General features: G+C 37.1%; 1 protein-coding gene across 1 annotated transcript; it reads right to left on the bottom strand.

Moving 5' to 3' along the window:
• Nucleotides 1-4,374: 4,374 nt before the first annotated feature.
• LOC141711829 (PAN domain-containing protein At5g03700) lies at nucleotides 4,375-6,067 on the bottom strand. Its single transcript, XM_074514517.1, has one exon. It carries the CDS (start codon nucleotides 5,980-5,982, stop codon nucleotides 4,540-4,542), a length of 1,443 nt encoding a protein of 480 aa, XP_074370618.1. The 5' UTR covers nucleotides 5,983-6,067; the 3' UTR covers nucleotides 4,375-4,539.
• Between the last annotated feature and the right edge of the window lie 5,412 nt (nucleotides 6,068-11,479).

Raw genomic sequence — 11,479 nt, 5'->3', positions numbered from 1 at the left:
AACCCCGAAGCCAAGCAACCAAAACTAGCCTACTACTCCGAACTCAAACGACACAGAAACACAAAAACACCAACCAATTACAAACCACAAATCCTACCCAATGAGTCCGGACTAGGTATCCAAGTCCGGACCCTAACAGAAAACCCTAATTCCAGAAACACTATCAGAACAGAATCAAACACCAAAATATAGACAAAAACACGCATATATACACATACATACAAGAACATCAAACAAAAACCGAACACAATAGCACAAAGAAAGAATTCAATACAGCAGCAAACTAAAAGAATGGAACAAAAAGCAGAAAAGCAGGGGAAAAAGCTTACAAAGTAGAGATAACGGAGAGATTGGGGACGACCAAGAAACAGCAAAGAACCACCACAAACTCCTGTAATAAACGGTGGCGACGGAAAGAGCAACAAAGAACAAGACTCAGAGAAAACAGAAAAAGTGGAGAGAAAAGATGAAGAAAGATAAAAAATAAAAAAGGAGGGCAGGGCCTCCATTTATAGAGGCAGTGAAAAACTTAACAGCCACGCCACGTGGCACGATCCCAGCCACCCATCATAAGCAGTAATTATTAAAGAGTAATTATTACGGCACGTCTTTCCATATCCTTACAGCTGTAATAATTCAAATAATTGGGGGGAAAACCCCCAAAACCGTTTCAAGTTCCAAGTCCGGACTCCTTCGCACTCAGCGCAATCCGGACTGGGGGGCAAGAAAAGCTCAATTCCTGACAAGGACAACCACCTTAGTCCTAATTCGCCGAACTCAGCGCAATCCGGACTGGGGTGCAAGAAAAGCTCAACTCCTGACAAGGACAACAACCTTAGTCCTGATTCGCCGAACTCAGCGCAATCCGGACTGGGGGGCAAGAAAAGCTCAACTCCTGACAAGGACAACAACCTTAGTCCTGATTCGCCGAACTCAGCGCAATCCGGACTGGGGGGCAAGAAAAGCTCGACTCCTGACAAGGACAACAACATTAGTCCTGATTCGCCGAACTCAGCGCAATCCGGACTGGGGGCAAGAAAAGCTTAACTCTTGACAAGGACAACAACCTTAGTCCTGATTCGCCGAACTCAGTGCAATCCGGACTGGGGGGGCAAGAAAAGCTCAACTCCTGACAAGGACAACCACCTTAGTCCTGATTCGCCGAACTCAGCGCAATCCGGACTGGGGGGCAAGAAAAGCTCAACTCCTGACAAGGACAACAACCTTAGTCCTGATTCGCCGAACTCAGTGCAATCCGGACTGGGGGGCAAGAAAAGCTTAAATCCTGACAAGGACAACAACCGTACTCCTGATTCGCCGAACTCAGTGCAATCCGGACTAGGGGGCAAGAAAAGCTCGACTCCTGACAAGGACAACAACATTAGTCCTGATTCGCCGAACTCAGTGCAATCCGGACTGGGGGGCAAGAAAAGCTTAACTCCTGACAAGGACAACAACCTTAGTCCTGATTCGCCGAACTCAGCGCAATCCGGACTAGGGGGCAAGAAAAGCTCAACTCCTGACAAGGACAACAACCTTAGTCCTGATTCGCCGAACTCAGCAAAATCCGGATTGGGGGGCAAGAAAAGCTCAATTCCTGACAAGAACAACCACCTTAGTCCTGATTCGCCGAACTCAGCGCAATCTGGACTGGGGGAGGCAAGAAAAGCTCGACTCCTAAGAAGGACAACCACCTTAGTCCTGATTACCCGAACTCAACGCAATCCGGACTGGGGGGCAAGAAAAGCTCAACTCCGGACAAGGACAACCACCTTAGTCCTGATTCGCCGAACTCAGCGCAATCCGGACTGGGGGGCAAGAGAAGATAAACTCCTTCCAACAAAACAATAAAAAGCTCATGTTCTACAAACAAACCCAAATTCACTCCCCCATCCAGAAAATCTGCATAAGGGAGTGGGGGGCACATGTTAGTACATATGGCTCCTGGTAGCCTTACTCCTAAGCTCCTAACTCCATACAGCTCCTGGGAGGCCTACTCCTAGGCTCCTAACTCCACACAGCTCCTGGAAGGAGTAGTCCCGCACACTACCACTCCTAACTAGCTCAATCCCGCAAGCAGAACCTTGATAAACCCCAACACGTGAGACGTTGGCCCAAGCACGTGACGGGGATAACTGTCACACATCAATCATGGGAATAATCAGGGCACGTGTCAGAGGATCCTCAGAACATTCCTCGACCAGTCCCGCGCTGACACGTGTAAAGCATCCACTCCCGCCAGGTGTCCTCCGCTCCCAGAACCAATGGCTACGATTCAAAGGTACCAACCCCAAAACCCTATCCTTGGGCTATAAATAGCCCAAGAAGGTGAGGTTTTGGGGTTAATCATTCTTTCACACCCATATACACACACAGTCACCTTGCATTCATATTCATCTTCATCCTCCCAAAAGTCAGTTCTTACTCTCACGCCGGAGGCGTCGCGGGACTCCAACCCCCCTTCCGGTGTTGTTTTGTAGGAACCCAACCACAGCTACACCTCTACAACGGAGAAGGATCCAGGACGCCGTCGAAGGAGCAGCCCCGCCACCAGGAGTTATCAATGTTAAAGTTAAAAACGTGTATTTTAAAGTATTTTTTTAACATAGACAACGGTTTGTATACAAAACCGATGTAAATATTCTTATTTAACATCATTTATTTGGAAAACGGTGTTAAAAAATCTATTAACATCGGGTGCATTATGTACTGATGTCGTATATACTATTTCTAGTAGTGACATTCTAATCACTAAGCCATAATATTTTTTTATCGGGGTGTACATACTCGTACATGGATATACTCCATGAAATGAAATTTTTTTATTTTAAAAAAAATTATCCTTTAACCGAAAGATATGCAAGATATGCCCGGAAGGTGTAGGAATATAAGTATAAAAGATTTAGAGATTAAAGAGAACAAACTTGTTCTCAATAATCCACACAACTAACTCACAAAAAAAAAATTAACTCACACTTGTATTTCACTCAAATGATTTGATTAAAACTTGATGATTACATAATTTGAAATAGTGTCCTATTACAGGACTCCATAGAACCTACTATAATGCTCCTAATACATGTAACTCCCTAGATATATGAAAGGCTAAAAGATATGAACTCCAAAAATCTTATAATCTCAAAAGTCTATAAATTCAAAGGTCTATGAACTTAAAGGTTCATTCTAGAACTTTTCAAGAACATTTTAAAGAAATGAAAATATAAAATAAAGTTTAGATTAATATTTTAACAGCCCCCTTAAGCTAAACTTTGCACATGCCAAGTTTCTTCTTTAGCTATTTGAAAACATCGGGCCGTAGAGGCTTTGTGAAAATATCACCAACTTGGTCATATGAGTTGCAATGTTTGACCATAACTTATTTTTTTTTTCCACCAAGTTTCGGATAAAATGATATTTGATTCTTATGTGCTTACTCTTCTCATGAAACATCATATATTTCATGAGTGTTATAGCCGACTTGCTATCACAAAATATAATTAGACTTTCTTTCGTAGCATGCTTGAGGTCATCCAACACCCATGTGATCCATAATGTTTGACAATTAGCTAATGATAAAGAAATATATTCCGCCTCCACCGTTGAAAGAACCACAACTTGTAATTTCTTTGACATCCCATATGATTACACTAGAGCCAATGAAGAAAACAATGATCATGATATTGCATGATTGTGCATAAACCTTACACCTTTTGTAAGTAAGAACTGTTGTTTTGGTATGATATTGCATGATCATGCATAAACCCTGCATCTTTCGCAAGTAGCAACTGTTGGTTTGACATGATCATGACATCCCAAAGCATGATCATATCTATCATCCCTTCTATGTATCGTGATCATGCAGTTCTATTATCCTTTTTTTGATTCATAGCACCGAAATCCTGTTACGTTTTAACTTCTATGAAATAAGATTACAAAGACAATTAAGTTATTAAAAGAATATCTTCGATCAAAATTTTGATTTTGAACAATTCTTTAACTAAATCATTTTTTATTGTTTTACACAAATATTTATCGGATTTGTAGACAAAAATCATCAAATTCATGACTTTATGGGCACACGGACAGGCTTTCCAGAGATGGTAGTGGACAACTTGATCTCAACATGCAAATAGATAGTAATAAGTAATGGAGTATTTGTCATCCAAAATATAGAAGACAAATGTAAGGTGATTGCTGAAAACATCATCTTCAAATTGTCCCTTCTGTTCTGGTTCTTATCTTATCAACTCATCGACAAAGTACCTTTTGACTACTCGAATATAGTAATCAAACTTATACTAACAAACTGACATACGACAGCTCCAACAAAGAAGACAGCAAAACCAAAATCCATTAGAATATCATACTCATCACTCATGTAATTAAAATATATATATATTTTAAATTATAGTGCACTGTTTTAAAAAATACTAACAACATATCGTGAAGTAGTGGCAAAACGGGACCCATTAAAAGGAGAAAAAGAATATAAAAAAGTCAAAAATAAATAAACTGTGCCCAAAATCGTAAGCCCTTACATCACCTTCTTTCACTTAATTCTATCGAACTAAAACTTTCAGATGCCAAATCCTTGTAAGGTCCCACACCCACTACCCCACTCTCTCCCTCCACGTAGGCCCTACTCACTCTTCTCTTCCTTCTCCATATCACCACTGCCCAACCAAATACCAAAACTGCCCCGCAAAACAACACAGCTCCAATTCCTAGCCCAATCGCAACCTTATTGCTCCCTGCACTATCCCGCACTTTAAAATAGCCCACTTTTGAATCATCCCCAACACTCACTAGTGTTTGTATGGGGTACTCTATCATGTAACAGAACCCAGAGGTGTTACTGTACACCGCACCCCAACACTTGCAACTATCTTTGCATGATCTCTCACATTGCTCCAACGTATTCATTTGTTCATACACCATTTGCTCTTTGTACGGCAACTCAACTCCATTTTTTCTCAATACTTTGTACTTACTATCACGTAAGCTACAAAAATCTCCAGAGTTGTTCTCCGATGACTCGCATTTCCCGGAAGAATACTCTGTCTCATTATTTAAACACGAACATCCCTTGCCCCGGTGGCACAGACCGTACGGTCCGCATGAACTTGGTAGCTCACAAAACTCGGGGATTGCTTGGTAATCAAGAATCCAACTTGAGCCAGTCCAATAGTAACCTTTAAGATTACCATCCGATTCGATTTTTAAAATCCGATTACCGGGATTGAACTGTTGAAAACTGCTGAACGATTGTATGTCAATTGGAGCTGTCACATTCTGGTACATGCCAAGAAAACCATCGGAGCTAAGGGATGCGTAAATAGACCCTTGGCCTTCGATAATTTTGGCCTTTATTTCCATAGCTTTGTGCTTGTAGTAATTTTGATCTTGGCCCGAATGTCGGCTAAACTTGGCGTAAAGCCCGATAAAATTGTAACCTAATCGCATGTAGTAAAGCCCGTTTGCGGAATTTAATGTCATGTGACTTGTGAAGTTCTGATTCTCGAGGAGTGTGTCGGATGGGAAGTCAAAGCTTTGCCACAGGATTGAATCCTGGCCGTGGATTTGAAGATTAGATGTGTTGGCGAGATAAACACGTTCCCCGTTTGTTTTAGTTGACCAAAACACCCTCGAGTGTTTATCCGATATTACGAGACTGCCATTGAAGAGTATTTGAGTGGAAGTTGACCAACGTGGTGATCTGTTGGTGGTGGCGACCCAGAGCTGTTGAGAAGATGGTAAGTGGAGAATAACAAGAGCGAGTTGAGTGTGATTGACTCGGAGCAAACCCAGTGAGTAGTTGGCGTTGGAGTCGGTGAGAAGAGGTTGGAAAGAGGTGACAGATGCGTCTGGTGTAACCGTGAAGCCCTTTAAAAGATTATCTGCAGTTTTGGATTCGATCCTGGACAACAAGGTAGCTGCAAAGACGAAGTAGAGAAAACAGAAGAAATGATTGGTGCAGGTCATTTTGTAAACACTAGTGATGAAAAGAGAGAGCAGCCATGGAGAAAGTGCGTGTCGTATATTTATATGGCGACACCAGAGTCTGTTTTTATATACACGAACACGATGCGATGCATGTGAACTAATATTAGTAAAATAATATTTAAATAACATAATGCTTACTAGTGCTTAAATAAAATGAATGTGATTCATAGTGAATAGTGGGTGGCGGAGTGGAACTACCTAATAAATAATGTATGCATAGTTACAGAAATGACCCGATTTTTTTTAATAAATTAATAAAAAAATAATGGCTTATATTAATAAATTGTTAATAAATCTTTTTTAAATTTTCATTTATCTGTTTTATTTAATTTTTTATGATCAAATTGACTCAATTTTGACCGTAAATAAAAATTTATTATTTTATTATTTTAAAAAGTTAAAAATTACATTTAAAATAGATTAGATTTATTTTCTAATGATATAATTCTTATAAATATTTTCAATTATATGCTATATGATTTTTTTAGTCAAAGTTGAGTTAGTTTGAGCACAAAAAATGACGCAAAAAATGAAAAAGAAACAGATAAATTAAAATAGAGAGAGTAATTGATAGATTATTTATTTTTTTAAATTATCAATAAATCATAATAAATAATTTAACCAACTATTTATGAAATTTGAAAATTGTAAATATGATTATACGTGATCCATGCAGGTTAATAGGATTAAATTATTAAATGCATGCGTGTGTAACTGTGTATAGAAGAAGTCGTCACAGGGGGTTGCAAGTTGCCGTTCAGTGAGTCCGTGAACCTCTTATATATAGATGGGCCTATACATACGACTTTCTACAAGTAGAAATAACTATTTCTTTATGGGGCGAGAGAGATATAGTGTTAACTGGTAGGCAGGAAAGACATTTAAATTTAAAAAGCAGATGAGAAAAATAGGAATGTTAGCTTCAGATTAGGTCTGGCTATTGATCTCATAAATGACATCTATATGTTGAGAACTACTCTAGCTAGAGAGATCTGTCCAGCTACATCTTCCCCGGGCCGAAAGTTCATTTAATTGTCAACAATATCTTTGACCTTTAATAAGTCAAACATGTACGCTATACGTTGACTCTTCATTTTTCACTAATCTTCCAGTACAAGTAAAAGTAAAAAACCAATTATCAAAACAATATTGGAACTTGGTCATGTTTACGATTACTCTCTGTTTTCTAAAATAAGCATTGTTTTAACTTTTGATGCAAGTACCTTTTTTTTATCCCTCAAAATACTGTCAAAAGTCAAATCGACACTTATTTTAGAACAAAGGAAGCACATGTTTACATGTTTTTAACGTTGAACATGAAATTAGTTATTTATTCTTTTGTTAGATGTGACGGGCGTATTAAAATTTCAGTTAAAACAAAGATAATGACGACGAGTAACAGCAGCAAACATTTCAAACATTGACGTTAGATCATTTAACTAAAAAGAAGAAACTAGAAGAAAGAAAGTACAACTAGAAAATTCCAAGCTGCAAATGAATACCGTATATATTATGCAGTGTGCATGCACGTATAGTTAGTTACAACTAGAGGTGGCCACTCGTGCGGGTCGTGCGGTCCGGGCCGGGTTTGTAGCGGGTTGGGACCGGAAAAACTGAACACTGAATCGGCACTTGAAGCGAGCGAATCGGGCCGGGCTGTGCTTGAACTTGCAGAAGGTAACTCGGATTCGGCACTGAACTCGTGTGCGTGCCAGGCGGTTCACGGGTTCGCGGGTTGCAGGCACACGGGCTCGCGGGTTGGCGGGTTGGCACGGTAAGTTTTTGGTTAAAAAGAGTACGGTAATCAAAATATACAATTAGAATAAGCTCTGAACCACCAAGAGAGCATTTGGGTTGAACTCAACAACAGGATTCTCAGGGACTGGTAAAGAGGGGATAGGAATATATTAGTCCAAGAGTTTGCAAAACTTGACATAAATGTTGTACTTTGCTTTTTCCTATATAGATACTGGTTAATGGTTTACCCTTTTAGGCAATCATGTTGATGACTTGGGTTGGGCGGGAGAGTTTCTTCCTAATATCCTTCTTGCTTGTAGTTACAGAGCCTTTTGAGCTCTCTTCCTCCTTTCACTTTTTCGTCATATATGGGTTATATGTTTAGTCAGGGAGTTTAAAACGGGCCTCTATGATCCGGTTCTTGTGTAGTTTAGCCAGTACATAAAAGATTTTGATTGAAATGGGTAAACTGGGTATAGTTGGTTGCTTCTTTTCCTCCCCTCTTATGTGGCACCTGGAAGCCTCATTGAGATGAGTTTTCGATTATGGTTGGCTGAAGTGTAGATGCCGTGCGGGCTGTGCGGGTTGCACAGTTCGTGCGGCTCACGCGGGCTTCGCCTGTGCGGGTCGTGCGGGTTAGTGCCGGTTCCGGTTTTTTAAAATTAAATTCGTATTCGGTTCGCTTCTTTCGGCGGGTTGTGCGGGTTTGAACCGGCCCGAATCGGGCCGAATATTTTACGGTTTCTGTACGAGCCGGTCCCGAATGTGCGGTTCGAACCCGCACGTTTGGCCACCTCTAGTTACAACTTACAAGTTACAAGACTGCAAGCTGGTAATATTGTTATTGCTCCTATTTCGTTTCAAATCCTCCAAGTTTTAATAATTCATTATTTTCTAAACAGAAACTAATTTATTGCAATAAAGAATGTTCGTACAAGTGTACGGGATAATTCAGCAATAAATTGCATCATAATATCTCGTTGAATAGTACATTATATCCCATTAAAAAAAGAAACTTTATTATTTTTAATTGAAATTTTAGTTCTTTCATGGTATCCTTTTTAAAGTTATGTTTTTTTAGTTCACTACTTTTCTCTCAAGTAATTGACCCTAGATTCGACAAATACTGGTCATTTCTCGGAGTAGTTGTTTTTGATGGGTTAATTTTATTCTTAATTTCTTGTAATGGTTATGTCTTTATTTTCAAAGCATAAACATGATTAAGTTCTTAGTTCAAAATAAACTATGGATTCTCAATTTCTCATCAATTTTTATTTTTTAAAATTAAAATTTGATTAAATAATATATACTTTTACACATTATGCTTACACTGTAATTTTTATTTGATTTAGGAAACATGTGGTTTATGTGTAAAAACGAATGCTAAAACTATAGTCCCTCCTTTCAGTCCAATTCTTTAAATTTGGTTCGGGCATGAAAATTAATAAATCTATAATATACTATTATAAACAAAACATGATTTCCTTTTATAGGTTGGTTAAAGCCTTACTAAAAACTATGTTAACACCTTCCAAAAAAAAGTTTAAACAAATATTAATTAATTAAAATAAATAAATCATGTATCTAATATAACTACAAACTCTATCAATTATTATCTAGCTTAATATCTAATTGCACTCGACTTCTTTTTAGTAGGAAACTTTTTTTTAGTAGGAAACCAAATACTTCCAAAATTAATTTTATTAATTCAAATTATAATATAATAAAATATTTATTAAATCAAGAAATAATTAAAAAAATAATAGCAAATCATCTACATCCACATACATATATTGAGAACTCCCACTTTCCTATAGGTTTATAATTTATTATTATATAAAAGTAAATTGCAAATATCATAATCACGCCGGGTTAATATGTATGAAATAGTGAAAAAGAGAAAGAAAAGTGGGTAAAAGAGTGAGATTTATTGAGTATTTTTGATAAATTTTGAAATGCAAATAATTGGATGGGATATTTGAGGAAGGAAAAGTATAAAAATGGTGGAGACAAGGGAATATAAATGAGTGGTTAAGCAGACAAAGACATAGACACACGTTCTTTGAATAAACTTGGAATTCAACGTTTTCATGTACTGAAATTAAACTAAGCAAACACCGCAATAATCAACTATGAATACTGAAATGAACCTTTCAAGGACTTTAACGACAAAACAAAATTTGATACAAAATTAATTTTCAAAATAATTATAAAATGACAGGTGACAACTTTTTTTATTAGTTAAATATAAATATACTCGTATATTTATATTAATAATATCAGTTAAATTATTTTATACTGTCAAATCAGCCATATCATATCACTTTATAGATCAGTTCATAATAATTTTTCGTATTTTTTCTGTTTATAACATTGATATGTCAAAAATATATAGCAAGGTTGGTCAGCGCGTGCTGGATACAAGTCTAACCCAATTAATCCATGAACTTACCTTAATTAGTAGGTCATTTACTCTCTTTCTTTGTCAAAAGAAAATCAAAGAAAAAGTTGATGAACTTATTCTAGATGGCGAGTGTTCTCATGTACGAGTCCACAATGTCAAATGCAAAGGAAGATGCAAAAATGATTGTTGAAGTCGCTCCATCTAACCTTCAATATCACCGAAACTAAAGTCAGACAGAAAATATATTTAAACAGACATGGAAGTCTTAAAAGAAATAAAATTTCAGTGCTGCACTATTCTATAAACATATTACTCCTATTATCGTACATACTACCAGTGCTTATATATAGCAGTCAACATATTGACCAAAAGAACTAATTAAATACACTCAATACTCATCAGTCGAGACACCATGAACAATGTGGACTCACTCTCGATCCCGTAATCAGCTAGAGTCAGTTCTTCTCGCAACCGCTGGCCAGCGTGTACGAGAAACTTATCCCACTCTGCCACTCCATCTTTTTTCTCAATCCTTTCCATGACATGTTTAACAGTATCATAGGTGTGGTTATCATCAATAGTCTTGGTCTTACCACTTAGGTTCCTAACAAATATCTGGAAGCCAACTTCACACACATTAACACATAGATAGTTGATCCATCTGGCATTTTCTAATCGTCTAAAGACGTAGCATGGTTGACACACTTCCACTGCAACAAATTTATGCATTTACGACGGCAAACTTACCACATAAAAAAAATAAAACGTGGTAAATATTTATGACGAAACCTAAAATATCGTAAATATTTGTAATGATTTCAATATTTCGTCGTAAGTTAATTATTTTTATTAAAATTTGAACTTGAAACTAAATAAAAAAACATTTTGCCTAAATTTACTACGAAATATTTGCGATGGAAAAGATCGGATCGTCCAATTTACGACGGAAATTAGAATTCGTCGTAAGTTATCAAAGAGGGAAATTCAACTTTTTCCCCAAAATTTTGGCGGCAAATTTCACTTTTCTCCAATTTTTTGCAGCCAATAATTTAGGACGAATTCCGTCATAAATTAACACATGAATTTTGAAATTTTCAATTTTCAAAAATATTATTTCATGATCCAACCATAATAATGTCAGCATTTATTTGTTTGGGTGACATTTTGGAAATTTCAGAAAAAATAAATATTTTGATAAAATTATTTAATATATTCATATCACTAATATATATATATATATATATTGTCATCCATATGTTTGAATCGATAAAAAATATTTTTAAAATAATCAAAACACAATTAAGGACTAAACACTAATTTGTTGTACAAGTTAAA

Source organism: Apium graveolens, chromosome 3 (genome assembly GCF_009905375.1).
Source record: "Apium graveolens cultivar Ventura chromosome 3, ASM990537v1, whole genome shotgun sequence".
NCBI classification, from domain to species: domain Eukaryota; kingdom Viridiplantae; phylum Streptophyta; class Magnoliopsida; order Apiales; family Apiaceae; genus Apium; species Apium graveolens.
This window is presented reverse-complemented; position numbering and strand designations above follow the sequence as displayed.

What these genes read in the sequence shown, in the direction of transcription:
- LOC141711829 (XM_074514517.1), bottom strand. Translation starts at nt 5,982, where the DNA reads ATGACCTGCACCAATCATTTCTTCTGTTTTCTCTACTTCGTCTTTGCA.